Raw genomic sequence first — 20,264 nt, 5'->3', positions numbered from 1 at the left:
TTGGCCTCTGGTGCCTGGGCTGGCCTGGACTACGAAATAATAAGCAGGACTCCAGGTCACCTCCGGGTGAATGAAAGGCTACGTGTGGTTTTACTCTGTGGAAATTTCAGGTCTTGCAGGACAGCAAACTGCCTGAAGCACAATACACAGTGGATTACCTTTTGAACTTCCACATCACCAGATTATTTTGGTTTAGGTTGTTTATAAAGCAACCCACAAAATTTCCTAGTCTGTCACAGCTCTGGAGTCACCAGAACCCTATCATTTTACCAACCCCACAGGGGCAAGCAACATCTAGGAATCTGATTTTAATCAGAGTTTCTTGATCTTCATCTGTTTGCTCACATACACACAAATTTACACATGCAAACGTGCATGCACTGGGAAAAGATCTGCCCAATTTTATTAAACCATTTATGTTTCAGCCACAGAAAGTGAGAGAGAACTCTTTTCTGTCAGGAAGAACCTTTGGGATCTTTCAGAATATCCTCTTTGATGCCATATCTTAACGTCTAACTCTCACTGTTTGCAAAAGTAATGTACATGAAACATTTAACTTAGTGTATTTTGTGACAAAAAGTGATTTTATATTTTATTACAAAATTTTATTTATATTACAAAAGATGACATGTTTTTATCAGGTGCATAGATGATTTTTGTCTTTTTCTTTTTAGGTCAAATTAGTACAGCCTCTGTTTTAATAAAGTTAAGCTATAATAGATGATTTTAATTTCTGTTTGAGCACATGCCATTAGTTTTCTGCCTTTCCACAGCCACACTGTTTTGAGATTGAGCTTAGAAAGATTTAAATGGAAATCAGTGAAGTGGTAATTTTACAGTTTCTCCATATATTACTCTATATACAGTGTAGACCGATTATCTCACCTGTCAAACTGCTGATGCATTATTATCCATGAACTGTCCAGGTCACATTTGCTGTGACCAGGATTATCTTTATCTCTGCTTTGTCACTGGAAAGAAGCCTAACAGGATAAATGCTTGCCCTTCTCCTGGTTAAAGGTTTTGGAGGCTCTAAGCCTCAGTACATGCAAATTCCAGAGCTATAACAAATCTTTTTTTTTTTTTTTGAGACGGAGTCTTGCTCTGTCACCCAGGCTGGAGTGCAGTGGCGCAATCTTGGCTCACTGCAAGCTCCGCCTCCCGGGTTCACGCCATTCTCCTGCCTCAGCCTCCCGAGTAGCTGGGACTACTGGCACCCGCCATCACACCCGGCTAATTTTTTTGTATTTTTAGTAGAGATGGGGTTTCACCATGTTAGCCAAAATGGTCTCGATCTCCTGACCTCGTGATCCGCCCGCCTCAGCCTCCCAAAGTGCTGGGATTACAGGCGTGAGCCACTGCGCCTGGCGAGCTATAACAAATCTTAATGCTGCCATATTTTGAATTGAGAATGTGAGCCACATTTTCCTGACGTTCCAACTTTTTGAGCTAACCTCCGCCTTCTCCTGGTTTGCACTTTGTAAGTGGCTCTGCACCTCATTTGTTTCTGCACTAAATGTTCTGCAACCACTTTAGCTACAGTGTGGGAAAAATCTTTATTGAAAGTCGCTTTAGCAAAAAATTAAACATAATGCATCGAATAGTTACAGCGTACGTCTAGAAATTTGAAATTTTTTTCCACTCAGTTCGTTATGTTTCTGGAACTATGTATGTCTATATTAATAGCCAGATGTATTATAGTGAATGGTGATGAAATTCAAATTTTTATTCCAAAAAACAGAAATAAGATGACTGGGATAAGCTCTGTTTAGAAATCATTGGATCTTTATTTTGTTAATATGCTGACATATAGAAGCCATTTACACTTAACTAGGTAAATTCTTTAGTCTTCTTATTTCTCCTTTGACTTAGTTTTTACATCTAGTGGTTCAAAGATCTGGAGAGGATGAGGTAGCGGTTCAGGCAGTCTTTGTGTGCCTGTTTTCCCAAGAGTTTCAGTATACAGACCCTAAAGAATTATCTGGGTTTATAGATCAGAAGGTAACAATTGCTCCATTGATTTTCAAAAGGCATGGAATCCTGTAGGCAGAACCCCATTAGGCTGTGCCCATAAAGGAACCAGCAGCTTTTCACTGGTGTACTTGTTAAAGATTACCAGCCTCGATAGTACCAAATTTCAAAAGCTGGCAAAGTTAAGAAAAGAATAAGCAAAAGTAGCAACAATGGTCCAGTGACTGTGGCTTACTATTGTTTGGGCTTTTTGTAGACCAGGCATCAAAGGAAATTTTCTTCTGAAAGAATGATTTGAGATATAGTACAGCTACATTGTGTGTTGTGTTTAAGTTTCAGATTACAGAAACAATCACAAATTAATTCCTAGCAAGCAGCATGACATGGCTACCCGCCTCGAAAGGCATTTGGATCCTTGTCCAAGTCCATACTTTAAAATGCTATTAATCTTAAGATTACATGCTATTGTTTCATTTTTTTTTCTTTCCCTCCTCCCAAGGGTGATTACTTACCTGTTTGCTGAAAAGGTTGCTTTGGCTTTAAGATTTTAAAGGAGAACAAGAGATGAATTTGTAGAAGCAGGCTTTCATATCAGTTAGTCTGCTGATTCTGCCCTGTGTGGATTCCATTAAAGTCTTGTTCTATGGATTTATGATTCTTTTTCTCTCCCACCTTCCATAGGAAGATGTAAATCAGTATTTTGTTCCCTTTTTTCCCTTTCTCTTTATGTTTTTCCTATACTAGACTTTGAATCCTCCTCTTCCACCACCCCCTCTCCTGGCTGCCACTGTCCTTGCCTCCACACCACCAGGCGCCGCCGCTGCTGCTGCTGCTGCTGGAATGGGACCGAGGCCCATGGCAGGATCCACTGACCAGATTGCACATTTACGGCCGCAGACTCGCCCCAGTGTGTAAGTGAGGGTGTCGTCTATTACGCTTATGTGTTCATTTAAACGAAGTCCAAACCTCAGAGGTCAAGAAACACCTTTCTGACATGAGCTGATGACAGCGTTATGGCTCACCAAGCGGTCTGTGTCCTGCAAACTTCTACCTGGTCATGCATGTAACTAGGGAACTGCTGAAAGAAAATCAGTCTGATACATGAGCTTGCCAGAATATTATATGGGTATGAAACTGCCTCTTTTGTACAACTCCTGTTTGAACTTTTTATCTTTATTTTCATTTCTTGCATAAGAATACTAGTAACAGAAAGGTATTCTTCACAAATCATATCTAGGTCTAGTTGCAGTGTGAATGTAAAAAGCTTAAGTCCTCAGCAATGAGTATCCAGAAAAGTTTATCCTGTTGAGAGTTTATTTATGGCAGAATACAGCCAGGTCTTCGTGGATCCTGCATTGTGTAATTTTATACACCAACTGTTTAGAGCACTGGTAAGAACTATAGGTTAATGTTGCCTGCCTGGTTACCATGTGTTCGTGGGCACAGTCACCTTGCATCTTGGGGTTGTCTTGTACGTTTTGTGATCTGGACTTTGTTCTCCCTTGATTTTTTCAAATTCAGTCTTTTTCCCTAGAACTGAGCATAAAAAGCAGGTGTAGCTCAAGCCTCTAGGTTCAGCTTGTGTGTAGAAGCCAGCGTGTTGTGCTTCCCAGTGGGATTTCTTACCATATGTTCTCATTTGGGGCTACTTCTCAAGCCTAACAAGTGCCATTTGAAGAACTCAGTTTTCCCAGTGGGTACATAATCTCTGGTAGCAAGTTAGGCACTCTTGGAAACTGCATTAATTCTTTCACACTATGCAAATACTATTTGGCGGGATAGTAACTTCCACACTGGGAGGAACAGGTTCTTAATCAGGAAGGCCTCTGCCTACTTTTAAAATGTAGACAGCAAAACCTCTTTCAATGGAGAATTGTCAATGCTACTTATAGATTAAAGGATTATACTTTCAGTTTACATTTGTACAAAATGTTCAACACTTTGTACCAAGGAAGAATTTTGAGCATCTTGGGATTTGTCTGTTACTCAACCTGAAATCAAATATTATTTTCTATTCTAGGTATGTTGCTATATATCCATACACTCCTCGGAAAGAGGATGAACTAGAGCTGAGAAAAGGGGAGATGTTTTTAGTGTTTGAGCGCTGCCAGGATGGCTGGTTCAAAGGGACATCCATGCATACCAGCAAGATAGGGGTTTTCCCTGGCAATTATGTGGCACCAGTCACAAGGTATGGTTTTGAATACATTGTTTACTATGTTCTAAACAGAGAAGCTTTGTTCTTTTCCATGGTTTTCAGCCTATCCAGATTCCTTTCACATTATAATTGCCTGTTACATAGCCAAGGTTTTAAAAATCCATGTCTACATCTGCTAAAATCCCTTCTAACTCTAAAATTTTTAGCTTATTTTCACATGGATATATGTGAAATTATAGGTTTCTACCAGTAAATGTACTGGGTTTTAAGTTATTTGCTTTAATGGGAGAAGGTTCAACAACACCATTTTCAGTATTTTTCTACTAGAAAAGGCATAGTGTTGATACAAAGAAAAGCTATATTATTAATACTTATGTGTTTATATAATGCGTACTATATGCCAGGCAGGCAGATTTATAAATGCATTACACTGATTAACCTTACTTCTTAGTTGCTGTTACATTGAGGCACAGAGATATCATACAGCTTGTCTGAGATCACATAGTGAAGAAGTGCTCAAACTCAAACCCTGGTGGTCTAGATTTATATTTATTTCATTAACTTGGTAATTACCTCTGAATTCTGACAATGAATTCTATAATATAGTCAGAAATAAAAATTTTAAGTATAGCCATAGATCCTTCTCAACTGAGGGCAGTTTTGCTTCCCAGGGAACATTTGACAATATCCAGAAATATTTTTGATTGTCATGACTGGAGGTTAGGGGTGCTACTGGCTTTAGTGGATAGAGGCTAAGAGTGAAACATCCTATGCATAGGACAGCCTCCCACAAAAAATAATCATAATCTGGCCTAAAATGTCACTGAGGTTGAGAAACCCTGTTATAGAGTGACAGGAGCTTTAGATATGCAAAATTTTATATATTTTATGTAAAGATAGTTCAGCTTTTGGTCACTGAGGAAAGAAGCCTTGGAAACAGTTAAATGACCTGTAATGAAATCAACACTGAGGGAGCCCTAGTTTTTGACCACCAGCCATTTAATATACAGTCCAGGTCTAACTGCATCAAATCTTTCCTCAAACCGCCTGATTTTAAACAAATAGCTTAATGAACTGACATGTTTGTCAGCTGTTGGCCTTGATTTATAGGTTGGCCAGCAGCCTAATCAAATGAAAATCACTATTGTTGCAGATGGTGACAGAATGTTAACTTTAATTTGACTTGCAAATTTTTAATCAATATAAACATTCTTTTCTGTGTATGTTAAAATCTACATTCAGAATCCATCCCATCCAGAAAATGGCAGATAGAACCTCCCTGGTGCAAAATAATGATAATAATAGATAAGAGAAATGCAACAAAGAACAAAAAAATAAAGTTAATGAAGGAAAACATTTTTATAAAAATTTTTTTATCAAACATTTTTATCAAAAACCAATTATTAGAAGTCTCTCTGCTTGTATAGCCGGGTGCAGTGGCTCACGCCTGTAATCCCAGCAGTTCAGGAGGCCAAGGTGGGCAGATCACTTGAGGTCAGGAGTTGATCACTTGAGGCCTGACCAACATGGTGAAACCCCATCTCTACTAAAAAAAAAAAAAAAAAAATTAGCCTGGCGTGGTGGCACGTGCCTGTAGACCCAGCTACTTTGGAGGTTGAGGCAGGATAATCACTTGAACCTGGGAGGCGGAGGCTGCAGTGAGCCGAGATCATGCCACTGCACTCCAGCCTGGGCGGCAGAGCAAGACTCCATACTAAGGAAAAAAAAAAAATCTGTCTGTTTGTTTAACTCTAGAGGAATATGTGCTTACAGTAAATTCTGTCATTCATGGTAAATAATAAGGATGTTCAAGTTAATGAAGTGTTTTCTTAGTAGAAAGTTACTATATACAGAATTGTTATCGTTTAAATGAATTTGGAATATGGAAAAAAACACATTACACAAAACTATACTGAACTTAATTACATTCAGTGAGTAAATAGATGTTTAGAGTTGGCTGTAACCCCGAACATGTGCAAATACAGGATGAATACAGGAGAGTTATTTCACACTGGCCCTGCCTTCAAGGAACTTACCAAGTCAGCAGTATTTGATAAAGAATTTATTTAAAAAATAATACAACAGCTAGGCGCGTTGGCTCAAACCTGTAATCCCAGCACTTTGGGAGGCTGAGGCGGGCGGATCACCTGAGGTCAGGAGTTCGAGACCAGCCTGGCCAACATGGTGAAACCCCACCTCTACTAAAAATACAAAAAAGTAGCCGGGCATGGCGGCGCATGCCTGTATTCCCAGCTACTCAGGAGGCTTAGACAGGAGAATCACTTGAACCTGAGAGGCAGAGGGGTGAGCCGAGATCGCACCACTCCACTCCAGCCTGGGCAACAGTGAGACTCTGTCTCAAAAAAAATACTACTACTACTACTAATAATATACCACATTTTGTAATCAAAGGCCAAAGCATAAACAATTGTGGAGTTTAGAAACAGAATGAAAGAAGAAATCCACATGAAACAATAGAATCATAAGATCTTAAACCTGAATCTGAGGCAAGGCTTCTTGAACTGACAGTGTTCATGCTGGATCTTGAAACATAAATGAGATTACAATATGTCAAGAGAAGACGGAGAGGACTTTCCACTAGTGTGTGTATGTGTGTGCATGCATGTACACGGGCACATGTGTGATGTGGAGCTGGAGGCAAGTAGGAAGCCAGGAAACAGGAGCAAAGATATGGAAATGGGGATATTGTCAGGGAATGATCCTAGCTTGTTCTATAGATGAAGGGGGAGAATCCAGGGCCTTGAAAGTCAGTGGAGATATTTGGTCTTGTTATGGAAAGCTGAATGCAATAACTGTGTATTCTTGAGCAGAGTATGACGTATGGTTTCTGGTGACTCAGAATATATTTCAAGACCTTTCTCGGTCTCAGAGCCATCATTACTTTGAATTTTCTATTCTTAAACTTTATAAAAATAATTCCATTCATTTTTTAAAATGTTCTATGTTTAAAGTTCTGAGTCATTTTTCTTGCATTTAATTGTTCTTTCTGTCATTTTGCTGATGGACTGGGCTTTCCATCTATGTTTGTGTCTTGGCAGGGCGGTGACAAATGCTTCCCAAGCTAAAGTCCCTATGTCTACAGCTGGCCAGACAAGTCGGGGGGTGACCATGGTCAGTCCTTCCACGGCAGGAGGGCCTGCCCAGAAGCTCCAGGGAAATGGCGTGGCTGGGAGTCCCAGTGTTGTCCCCACAGCTGTGGTATCAGCAGCTCACATCCAGACAAGTCCTCAGGCTAAGGTCTTGTTGCACATGACGGGGCAAATGACAGTCAACCAGGCCCGCAATGCTGTGAGGACAGGTAAGGAGGAACCCAGGCCAGAACATATCAGGATAAAGGGCTTACCTGCCTAATAGTAGATCTTTTATGACAGATGTTGAGAAATGTAGATGTAATTAAAATAATGAACAACATTAGGCAAAGTCTACTCAGTGGCACCTTGTATCTGTTTATTTGGGCTAAGCGTGCCCTGTGTATTACTTCAAGCCTGATGGATAGATCCAAAGTCTGAAAGAAATTAGGCTGATCCTAAGAATGTCAATAGTACTTGAAATTTTGACTTCTATAGTTGAGATCATATGATCTCAAATCTCACTACTACCATCCATGTGACATTGCGTGATACTCTACTAACAGGTGTGCTGATCATTTCTGATTAACGTAAGCACAAGTCTACTTTGGACCCTATGGGATCTTAAACAGCTTTCTTAGTTCTGTAGCACTGAAAACCTTCCCAAGAGTCTTGGGTAACTAATGGGATGAGGGGTAAACTAAAGGCTTGTGAACTCTATCAGAAAAACAGAAAAAAGGAAAATGATTCATAAGAAAAGGGAATGAATAATAGGAAAAGGACTAGAGGGAGACATCGCTTGACACTGTAGAATACCATCAAAAACTGGCTCAGTGTCTCTAACACTGTGGAGAGGCTGTCTCCTAAGTAAAGGGACTTGGGTCAAAACTGAGCTTCCAGGCACTCAGTAGACTCAAGGGCTGACCTGGAAGGACAATAGATAGTGTCTGGGGATCCAGCTAAGATTAAGTGCTTTTAGGCCACCGTCCATCCCATCTTTATTGTAATAAATACAATAGCAGCCTTTCATCATGGTCTGATGCAGTGAAATGACTCATGTTTTGGTGAGCAGCATCTATTAGATAGTTGAATTTTGCTGTGTTCCCTCTTTCCATCTACTAGTTGCAGCGCACAACCAGGAACGCCCCACGGCAGCAGTGACACCCATCCAGGTACAGAATGCCGCCGGCCTCACCCCTGCATCTGTGGGCCTGTCCCATCACTCGCTGGCCTCCCCACAACCTGCGCCTCTGATGCCAGGCTCAGCCACGCACACTGCTGCCATCAGTATCAGTCGAGCCAGTGCCCCTCTGGCCTGTGCAGCAGCTGCTCCACTGACCTCCCCAAGCATCACCAGTGCTTCTCTGGAGGCTGAGCCCAGTGGCCGGATAGTGACCGTTCTCCCTGGACTCCCCACATCTCCTGACAGTGCTTCATCAGCTTGTGGGAACAGTTCAGCAACCAAACCAGACAAGGATAGCAAAGTAAGACCATACTTACTTACTGTTTCTCTGCTTTACTTACTTCTCTGTTTTTCTTCTTATGTTGTGTCTGTCATTTTTAGCTAATGAGAGGACTCATTGTTCAACAAACCCTCAGGTGCTCCCTATGTGTGAGTCACTATGCCAGGTGCTAGGAGTAGAGTGGGGAAGAAACGCAGGCACCACTCCATCCTCTTATCTAGAGCTCATGTTTCTCTGTGTTTAAACGCCCACTACTTGCCAGACTCAGTGCTGCATGTTAGAGGGACCACAGTGAATGAGACTTAGTCACTCCTCCTTGTGCAGCTTACAGTCTCGTGGAGGAATTTCCTTTTCCCTTTAGTTACTCATTCTTTCATCATTTTGCTGTCCTCAAGTCTTCCTGCTCAGTGAGTCTTGCTTGATAAGAGTTCTGTTAAAAATATATATGTGTGAGGGGGATGAAACTGTTGATCAAAAGTGTTACTTATGGATTTATTTTATCTACAACAGTGGTCCCCAACCTTCTGGGCACCATGGACCAGTTTCGTTGAAGACAGATTTTCCATGGACCCAGGGGTGGTGGCGGGGAAATGGTTTCAGAATGATTCAAGCTCATTACATTAACTGTGCATTTTATTTCTATTATTATTACAGTGTACTATATAATGAAATCATTATAGAACTCACCATAATGTAGAATTAGTGGGAGCCCTGAGTTTGTTTTCTTGCAACTAGATGGTCCCACCTGGGCATGATGGCAGACAGTGACAGATCCTCAGGCATTAGATTCTCATAAGGAGTGTGCAACCTACATCCCTCGCATGTGCAGTTCACAATAGGGTTCATGCTCCTATGAGAATCTAATGCCCCTGCTGATCTGACAGGAGGCGGAGCTCAGGCAGTAATGCAAGTGATGGGGAGTGGCTGTAAATACAGATGAAGCCTCACTCGCTCACCTGCAGCTCACCTCCTGCTGTGCAGCCTGGTTCCTAACAGGACACAGGCTAGTACTGGTCCATGGCCCAGTACATCTGACCTTAAGCAGCATGGTTCCTTGAGAGGTAAGACTTGAAATATAAGGAAACATTATTTTCTAAATCCATAGTTTTTGGTTTTTTTTTTTTTAATGTCTCATTTGGGGCTGAATTTTAAAGAAAATATAAATGGAAAGTTATATTGGAAAGAATAACCGATGGTTGGGTTTAGAGACAGGTGATTGGAGGCAAGAGAAATTGAGAGTGGTTAAATGTAAAAAGAAAAAGAAGAGATGGTAACAGATCTGGATAATTTTATTGTCATTATTACTTTTTCCTCAATATTTTACACATTTCCCCTGAAGTTCTATACCAGTTCTGGGAAGTTTGAGGGTGATCATAGACTTTTAGCCACCTGGTTAAGTGGTAATGTATGTCGTTCTATTTAAATGGTTAAGGGAGCCTGTAAACAGCAGTTTATAAGGAAATAAACTTTATGGCCTACTAAAAAGTTAATATTTAATTGTTCGGTTAACATGAGAGTTTTTGAAAAAGATTGGTATTTGTTCAGTGTTTATAATTAACTACATTAAACTTGCACTCAAGCCAACATGTTCAACTTTGTTAATATATTTATAAATAATTATTTTTATGGTTTACATTTTAAGGCTTGACGACAATGTGTCTCAGAGCCCTTGCCACTGATAAGAACAGGGAATCTTCAGCTGGGCCCTTCCAATGTAGAATTCACTAAATCTCTAAGGCTTGAAAGGTACTTGTGGTAGACAGAATAGTGTCTCCCCAAGGATGTCCACCTCCTGATCCCTGGAACCTTTAAAGATGTTTCATTACATGGCCAAAAGGACCTTGCAGGTTTTATTAAATTAATAGCCTTTTGACAAGGTGGTTAGCCTGAATTATCCAGGTGGGCCCAATGTAAACACAAGGATGTTCTTAAAAGGGAGGCAGGAAGCTTAGGGCCAGAGAAGGAGATGTGATGGTGAAGCAGAGGTAGGAATGATAGGGAAATGAGACCACAGGCCAAGGAATACAGGAAGCCTCTAGAATCTGGAAAAGACAAGGGAACAGATTCTTCCCCAGTGGCCTCCAGAAGGAACCAGCCCTGCCACACCTTGATTTTAGGACCCGATTTTTACCACAAAGTTTGAGTTAACCTGTTACGGCACCATCTAGTACAGGTCCTTACTGGTCATCCTGTGGAGCACCCATCCCTGACAAACGGCCATGGCTTCTGCCTAGGTGCGTGCCCCATTGACCAAGAAGTGCCCTAGCCCAAGACTGCCCTGTGCCATCTTCAGACAGCTGTAACTCAACTCAACCTTCCAACCGTTGTTCTTCATTTTGAGGGCCCACATAGAAAATGCAGATCTCCTTTCTACATGGTGCCCTGAGGTATTTGCAGGTGTGTCCCCTTGTGTCTTTTCTCTAATGCTATACCCTTGAAGTTTTCTTTTCCTATTCCTCATATCACAGATTTCAAATTTTCCCTTATTAAATCTCCTACCTCATTTAGTGTTCCAAGTCCACTAAAGAGACTTCTGGTTGATATAAATTTAGTAATTCCATGATTGTTGTCACTTAATCATGAATCTTCATGACTAGAGTGTCTTTAGTATAATTTCTCCATCACATCTACAAGGATGTCCTGGGAGAACTCACCAGATGCCACATTGAGATTCACCTGCCTTTTACATCATCCTCCCATCCACAGAGTTCTCCCCATTGCCCCATCATTTCTGCTGTGACTTATTGTTAGTGAGTGTCTCCTGGAAGAGTTTTATTTCCCTTTCTAAATGTTCATAAATCTTTTGTTTAATACTGTTTTAGAATTTCCCAGATGGTCTGCAAAGTGCTTTGGTGTCATGTGTTTGAAAATTGGGGCCGGGCGCGGTGGCTTACACCTGTAATCCCAGCACTTTGGGAGGCCAAAGCTGGTGTATCACCTGAGGTCAGGAGTTGAGACCAGCCTGGCCAACATAGTGAAACCCTGTCTCTACTAAAAATACAAAAATTAGCTGGGTGTGGTGGCACATGCCTGTAATCCCAGCTACTCAGGAGGCTGAAGCTGGAGAATCACTTGAACCAGGGAGTCGGAAGTTGCAGTGAGCCGAGATCACACCACTGCACTCCAGCCTGGGCAACAGAGTGAGACTCTGTCTCAGGGGAAAAAAAAAAAAAAAAAAAAAAAAGGAAAACTGGGACTTGCACATGCCTTTCCTTGCCTGTTCAGTTGACCCTCATCCCAGATTCACCAGATTATCAAAGGTTATTGGTTGCATTTCTTCTGCTATTTTTCTCTGTACCCTGGAGTGAATTCAGCCTGTTAAGAGTAATCATTTGATCTCTAAATCCCAACTCTTCACTCATTTCCCTCTCGTCAAAGTTTGTTCTTCCCCTCCAGTCTGAAGATTATCCTTTCCTTTCTTCTTGCCATCCAAGAACCACCATCCTCCACAGCGGGTCTGTGTCTTTCTTGTTCTTCTTGTTTCAAACATAACTTTAAAAGAGCTCTTACAAAATTTTTTTTTGTCTTTAGCATTTTTGCAAGTTTAAGCTCATTCTGATCTTTAAGCCTTCTTGAATTGCTATGGGCCACGTTATGTTCTTTGTTATGGGCTCTTCTCTTGATCTTTTTGTACGTGCCCTTTAAAAATTTGAGCCATTAGGCTGCTCCCTGGGAGATCACATCAGTACCTTTAGATGCCTCTATGTTTTCATCTGCAGGGATGATTTGCAATTGTATGGTTAGAATTTCATTTTTGAGAGCCTTCCTATTCCTCTTGAAGCATCTTCCCTTTTGGGTTTCAGGTCATGCATATATTTTCTTTGAACATTTAAAAATCAGTTCTTTTAAACTATGAAGTTCAAACCTGACTATCATCAGCCTCTTTTTCCATGCTTTATTCCAAGTTCTCAATATTTCTGCTTCATCAGCAGAGCATCTCCACCAGTCTGGTTTCTGCCCTCCCTCTAGTTGATCAGAATTAGATCCAAAGTTGCAGTTTGCTCAACTTTCTGTGAGATTAAACTATCAGCAAGGAAAAAGTGTATTAGAGATCCTAGTTTCAGTTGAGACTTACAGCAGATATCTAGGTATTTGATAACGCCCTCATTATTTCTATCTTTCCTCGTCATTTTGTGAGCATCATCATCCATTTACTTAAACCTACCAGCAGTCCATGGTACATCTCCCACATGATAGCGTGTCTATTGCCCCCTCCTTTTCTCTGTACCCAGCTGCTCTGCAGTGGGTTACTGCTGCTGTTCCACAGAGAAATATAATTTTGTAATGTACAGATGGGACTGTCGCAGCTTCTCTTCTAACCGGCTACTCCTTTGAACAGTATTTTATTTGGAAGTCCTGTTGCGCAAAGTCTCAGGGATCTCTAGACACTGCATTTTTGTCCTTGTGTTAAAATCTCTAGCTAACTTTGGTGTCTGCACTCCGTGGTTTGATAAACAGGCATCTGAAACTCTATGTTTCGTCTCAATTCTTTCCTGTTTGAAATCCTAGACCTTTTCTACCATTGTTATTCTTCCTTCTATGAGATCCCTAATATTTTCCACCGTCATCAGTATAACAACTTTATCTGGACATACTGCTAACTTCATATTCAGTTGAAAGTCTTCATTATTTGATCAACTAATCTCCAGGAAAATGTGTCTCCAAATCTTTGGGGATACTTATGTATATGTATATATGTTTTATTGTGTTTTGTTGTTTTAAAAAGATTAAGGCTGGGCACAGTGGCTCACACCTATAATCCCAAAAGTTTGGGAGACCAGGGTGGGCAGATCACTTGAGGCCAGGAGTACAAGATCACCCTCAGCAACTTAGCAAAACCCTATCTCTACCAAAAAAAAAAAAAAATTATTTTTAATTAGCTGGGCATGGTGGTATGTGCCTGTAGTCCTAGCTACTTGGGAGGCTGAGGTGGGAGGATGGCTTGAGCCCAGGAGGTCAAGGCTACAGTGAGCTATGTTAATGCCACTGCACTGCAGCCTGGGTCACAGAACTAGATCACCCAGGCTGGAGTGCAGTGGTGTGATCTCGACTCACTGCAGCCTCTACCTCCTGGGTTCAAGTAATCCTCCCACCTCAGCCTCCCAAGTAGTGGGACTACAGGCACATACCACCATACCCAGCTAACTTTTGTGTTTTTAGTAGAGACAGGGTTTCACCATGTTGGTGGTCTTGAACTCCTGGCCTCAAGTGATCCCCCTGCCTCGGCCTCCCAAAGTGCTGGGATTATAGGCATGAGCCACTGCGCCTGGCCTGAAAAAAAATATTTTTGATTAGTACAATTGTGTAATTGTGCTTAAGTTCTCTAAGTTCTAACCCTTGCTTTAGAAAAAGAGGAGGAACCACCTCTGATGCTGGTATCTACCCAAGTGCTTCCATTTTCTACGCATAACTTCAGAATCTCTAGAGGTGCTTTGTAAGTCTCGCCTGACATTGACATTAATTCCATATGAGTCAGCAGAAGTGGGTGTTGGTCAACATGCACTCTGCCATATCCTAGATCCATTCCTAAAAGCCAGCATTCCTACAGGTGGGCCACATAAGGTCAACATTTAGTGTCTCAAATCCCCTGCCCCCAAATTCCCAATGACTCTCCCTTAAGGAGCCAACCACAGATTTTCTTCAGTGTTTTAGGACCTTTCCTATTGTTCTTTTATTCATTTATTTATTTGCTTATTTTAAGAGATAGGGTCTTATCATGTTGCCCAAGCTAGCCTTGAACTCCTGGACTCAAGCAATCCTTCCACCTCAGCCTCCCAAGTACCTGGGACTACAGGTTCACACCACGGCACCTGGCTTATTATTCTTGATTTTCTTAAGCAGAGGTCCTATCTGGTTTTTAAATATTCATTTTATTTTCTGAACATTTTTCTTGAAGTCTCTACTGATCATTTTCTTTCTTTCTTCTTTTATTTTACTATTATTTTTTTAAACGAGGTCTCACTCTGTCACCCAGGCTGGAGTGCAGTGGTGCAATCATACCTCACTGCAGCCCGAACTCCTGGTCTTAAGTGATCCTCCCAGCTGGGACTAAAGGCATGAGCCACCATACCTAGGTAATTTTTTTTTGGTAGAGATGGGGTCTTGCTATGTTGCCCAGGCTGCTCTCAAACTCCTGGGCTCAAGCAATCCTGCCGCCTTGGCCTCCCAAAGTGCTGGAATTACAGGTGTAAACCACTGTGCCCGGCCTCTAACGTTCATTTTCTTTGTTCAAATGATTTTTCTTCCTCCTCCCAGGTGTTTTTTTTTTTTTTTTTTTTTTTGTATTGTTTTGTTTTGTTTTGCTACAGGGTATCCCTCTATCACCCAGGCTGGAGTGCAGTGGCATGGTCATAGCTCACTGCAACTTCAACCTCCAGGCTCAAGCAACCCTCCCTCCCACCTCAGGCTCCGGAGTAGATGGGACCACAGGCATGCACCACCACACCTGGCTAATTTTTTTATTTTTATTTTTGTAAAGACAGGGTTTCCCTATGTTGCCCAGGCTGGTCTTGAACTCCTGGGCTCAAGTGATCCTCCTGCCTCAGCCTCCCAAAGTGCTAGAATTACAGGTGTGAGCCACTGTGCCCAGCCTGAATGCAGTCTTTATTAATTCATTTAGTTTTCATTTCTGCTGTTGGTTTTTGAAAAAATAATGGTGCTCATAGATGCTAAGTGTCTGAGTTTGCAAAATGATCTCTCTCAAGTGGAACATTGTTCTGCTAACATAGAAAAAATCAGAATATGCCATTGAAAGCATGGTTCCTTGGAACTAGGACAGCATCTTTTCTGTATTACCACCTCCCACCCCTTACCCCTTGTGCCCTGCCATGATTCCTAATCCTCTGCCTTCTGTTCTGTGGGTAGTCAGCATCAGTTGATGATGATAAGACATCCCTTAGAAGTCATTAAAGCAAGCTGTATTTAATGTGTTTAATCACTTTAGATGAATTAAGTCATCTTTCTTCTTAATCACTTTAGAGGCTGTTCCCTGAGTGCCGTTGAGTTATCTGATATTTTACTGAGTGCTCAGAACTGAGCTTTTAAGAAACGGCTTTAGCCGTGGCTTGCTGAGATTGTAATTTATCAATGGACTTGAGGTTCTCACTGGACCTTTGGGGGTCCGTGGACTAGCGTGTGCTTTCTTACGTCATGGCAAGAATAGCTGGAAGTTGCAGCTGACTGCTACCTTAGAAGTAGAAGCTACTGGACGTTATTCTTTTGCATGTCATCTCTTGGCCTTCCAGACCTCAGGCTGTCTACAATAAGTACAGAGCAGCACTGGCAGGTGTTTAGTCAGACCACTTCATTGACTATAGGCTTTATTGAAAGGCTCATTGAAAGGCTTTATTGCCTCTGGATCTGGGGAATCCAACATATCCTTTATTTCCTTAGGCCTGGCACTAGCTATATTTTTCCTTCCTTCCACTGGTTTCATCCTCTTCCAGTATTTTCTCAGCCTCTAAGCTTTAGTGGGTGTAGGGCCCTGCACTAGGCACTGGGTGAGATAGAGAGGTATATACAGCACTGCCACTGCACTTATGCAGGCAGTCCAAGTTTGTGAGGACATTCATTAGAATGCACATAGTAGCCCCACGGAAAATGTGGCATTGAATGAGTGAAGCGAAAGCGCATAAGATCAGCTGAGGACAGGCTATAAAGAGAAATGCAAAAGGATCTTCCTCTACCCGGGAGAGTTGCAGGGTGGCGGGGATCAGCTGGCTCTGCTCATCTATAGCCCAGGTCAAGCAAGTACAGAAATGACCTTAGCACCCACTCCCACCCTCTCTTCCCATTTCTAGCCCATGGGTTCACATGTCCTTGAGCAGCGTTAGGTAACTGGGGACTATGGTGCACTGTCCCTGGGATGCTTCCTCATAGTCTGATAAAAGTTGCTTTTGTCTCCTTTTTTCTGCCATACTGTCTCTAATGGAACAATGTTGTTAGGGATTTAGATTCATTTTCCCAAGGAGTTTTTACTGAGCCTAAGCTATTATTCCCAAGAAAAATTCCTCAGCAGGTCCCTTATAATTTCTGTTTCCCTGTTAGTGGGCCTTAATAATTCCAATTTGCCTACAGAATTTTCTAAAGAAATAGTTCTCTATGAAGTGTTTCATTTTCAAGCAGTGCTTCCATTCAGAGAACTTAATGATATAGTTGACATCTTGGTAAAACAATTTAAAAGGATCATGTTAAGCTTGGTCATCAGAAAGAACATTCACGCTTAAGGTTTCAGAATGAAGGAGCACTCTCTTGACATCTGATTTTCCTAGCAGACCAAAGAGAGAAAGTATCAAGAGACAAAAATTCAAGAGATGGCTTCTGTGGAATTGAGATAGTTGAAAAAACAAACAAACAAACAAACAAAAACACGCTTATTTGTATATTTGCTTGCAAAAAGAGAAATCAACTTGTTTATAAATATACTGAAGCTTTCCTTAAAATGGATGTCTAATCAAGGAGGTACTTGCAAGGGAGATGTGGTTTGACTTCTGTTTTATTGGCTTGTTACATTTAATCAAGGTGGCGACATGTGAGAAGTGGGTTAGCTCTTAACTCTGATCACTGCCTGTAAATGATAAGGCTCACATCCATGCCTGTGGAATAAAGTGCTGTCAGGTTTACATTTAATTCTGCATATAGTCAGCTCTCTTACAGTAATTAGAGATAGGATAGGCAGAAGTTCAGGAAATTAAATCCATAATCTGAAATTTCCATTTTATCCTAAAATATCTACTAATGCTTTTACCAAACCTGGGATGTGAGTTGGGTGAGTTTTATTGTCTTACATCTTTTTTATCGGTTTATCCTACTTCAACGGAATGTCCAAAACCAAACAAAAAAATATATAGCAGAAAGGGAGAAGGAGGAGAAGCAAAAGGTCAGGTTAGCACCACACAAAACTTGGTGGCCAGATTATGAATAACCAGTTATCAACAGAAATAATGTAAAAAGATCAAACCAAACATTGAAACCATAAGGCCCCATAAACCTACTTATGGACCCACAAAAATTAAAATTAAAAATTAAAAAGTAGTAATGAACTATAGGGCCCTTTAGATTACACCAGCAATAGTACTGTCATTCTCCAACTAAGGCTCATTATTTTTTTTTTCCAGAAAGAAAAAAAGGGTTTGTTGAAGTTGCTTTCTGGCGCCTCCACTAAACGGAAGCCCCGCGTGTCTCCTCCAGCATCGCCCACCCTAGAAGTGGAGCTGGGCAGTGCAGAGCTTCCTCTCCAGGGAGCGGTGGGGCCCGAACTGCCACCAGGAGGTGGCCATGGCAGGGCAGGCTCCTGCCCTGTGGACGGGGACGGACCGGTCACGACTGCAGTGGCAGGAGCAGCCCTGGCCCAGGATGCTTTTCATAGGAAGGCAAGTTCCCTGGACTCCGCAGTTCCCATCGCTCCACCTCCTCGCCAGGCCTGTTCCTCCCTGGGTCCTGTCTTGAATGAGTCTAGACCTGTCGTTTGTGAAAGGTAAGTTCAACTTCGTTCCAGGAAAAAACTAAAAAATGAACAACAGGCTTTAGGCTGGAACATTATTGTGATATTTAAGATGTTTTGCCACATCTTCCTAAATGTTTTGAAACTGAGCTTATGAAAATAAGCACTGAATTTCTTTTCCCACTTGGCATGACATACTCTGTTTTCCTTTTTCCTTCCGTGTTTCTTAATGGGTTGGTCCCCAGCCTTCCTTTTCCTTTATTTTCTCTACTCTGCCATGCCTGAATTGTGTCCAGGTAAAAACTGTCAATCACTGGGAAATTGTTCATGGATTTACTTCTTTCTTATTTCTATTCCATTGCCACTAATTGCTGTCTTTTTTTTTAAATTTTTTGCCTTTTTTATTAAAAATTTACATCGTTTCCTGCTAGTTGTGAAGCAACTAGAGCAGGTATGTCCAATCTTTTGGCTTCCCTGGGCCACACTGAAGGAAGAATTGTCTTGGGCCACACTGAAAATATACTCATATGGCCAGGCACGGTGGCTCATGCCTGTAATCCCAGCAACATGGTAAAACCCTGTCTCTACTAAAATACAAAGAAATAGACGTGGTGGCGAGTCCCTGTAATCCCAGCTACTTGGGAGGCTGAGGCAGGAGAATCGCTTGAACCCAGGAGGTAGAGGTTGCAGTGAGTGGAGATCATGCCGCTGCACTCCAGCCTGGGTGACAGAGCAGGACTCCATCTCAAAATAATAATAATAATAATAAATATATATATACACACACACACACACACACACACATATATACTGTTAAAAAATATTTTACATTACATATATATACACACTAACATTAATTATAGCTGATGAGCTAAAAAAAAAAAATCGCAAAAAAAATTCACAATATTTTAAGAAAGTTTATGAATTTTGTGTTGCACTGCATGCCCACGGGTTGGACAAGCTTGAATTAGAGAATTCTGTCAGCTAAGAGAACTCTCTTCTTTTTTTGAGACAGGGTCTTGCTCTGTTGCGCAGGCTTCAGTGCAGTGGTGCAATCACAGCTCACTGAAGCCTCAACATCCTGGGCTCAAGTGATCCTCCCACCTCAGCTTCCTGAGTGGCTGGGACCACAAGCCTGTGCCACCATTCCCAGATAATTTTTTTGTAAAGACGGGGTCTCCCATGTTGCCCAGGCTAGTCTTGAACTCCTGGACTCAAGCCATTCTCCTGCCCCAGCCTCCCAAAGTGCTGGGATTACAGGCGTGAGCCACGATGTCTAGCGAAGAACTCTCTTCTTCTTCCTGAGCCAGAAGGGTATGGCTAAGTTCTCAGTCTCAGTTCTGACTCTCCTCCTGACCAAGTGACTTGATTCAGTTACACTCAGAGTAATAAGCCCTGTTTTAGTGATTCCAGCCTTGAATAATTATTACAAAAGGGAGCAGTTCTGTTTGATACCCCACTGGGGTTCTAGGAATGTGTTAGGAAAGAAAATATATTATTTAATGAGACAAATAGCTACTAGGATTATTTAAACTCAACAATGAAGCACTGTTCATTACATAGGAAAGCATCATGAAGTATACTCAAAATAGTGGACTCTTTATATCTCATATAAATATATAGTATTTGTCTTAAGTGTCATCTGTTTTATTGTTTCTGTAAGCTTCATTTCCTCTGTGCCTGCATTTCATAAATAAAGCAAATTTCTGCTTTGTGGAGGTATTGCTTTTTTGGTAGCATTTTCTATGTTGCCGACTTGAAATCTTACTATAAAGTGTTATGTTTTTAAATGCCTTAAATTCACCTTACCTCTGTATTTCAGATGAAGCCATAGGTATATTTGTATCCACCAAAACCTGAGGCCTGCATTCATATTTTTGGCACACTTTTTAACTTAAAAATAAACTAGGAAAAATGGAAAAGAATAAATTTCAAACCTACTTACATTAAGTACAAAGCTCACAATTTATTATTATTATTATTATTTTTTGAGATGGGAGTCTCACTCTGTTGCCCAGGCTGGAGTGCAGTGGTGCAATCTCGGCTCACTGCAACCTCCACTTCCCGGGTTCAAGTGATTCTCCTGCCTCTGCTTTCTGAGTAGCTGGGATTGCAGGCGCACACCACGCCCGGCTAATTTT

General features: G+C 41.4%; 1 protein-coding gene across 2 annotated transcripts in view; it reads left to right on the top strand.

The window, feature by feature from the left end:
* The window catches only part of SH3RF1 (SH3 domain containing ring finger 1), a 176,980-nt gene that overhangs the window by 146,143 nt on the left and 10,573 nt on the right, over positions 1–20,264 (top strand). For both annotated transcript variants that reach the window (XM_003821807.5, XM_034959399.3), the window contains 5 exons: positions 2,716–2,882; positions 3,992–4,162; positions 7,189–7,448; positions 8,341–8,702; positions 17,798–18,156. In XM_003821807.5, coding sequence (XP_003821855.1) covers positions 2,716–2,882; positions 3,992–4,162; positions 7,189–7,448; positions 8,341–8,702; positions 17,798–18,156 — 1,319 coding nt within the window. The remainder of the gene's footprint in view (positions 1–2,715; positions 2,883–3,991; positions 4,163–7,188; positions 7,449–8,340; positions 8,703–17,797; positions 18,157–20,264) is intronic.

Source organism: Pan paniscus, chromosome 3 (genome assembly GCF_029289425.2).
Source record: "Pan paniscus chromosome 3, NHGRI_mPanPan1-v2.0_pri, whole genome shotgun sequence".
Classification (NCBI taxonomy): Eukaryota; Metazoa; Chordata; class Mammalia; order Primates; family Hominidae; genus Pan; species Pan paniscus.
The sequence above is the reverse complement of the archived record's forward strand: the minus strand, read 5'-3'. Positions and strand labels throughout refer to the sequence as shown.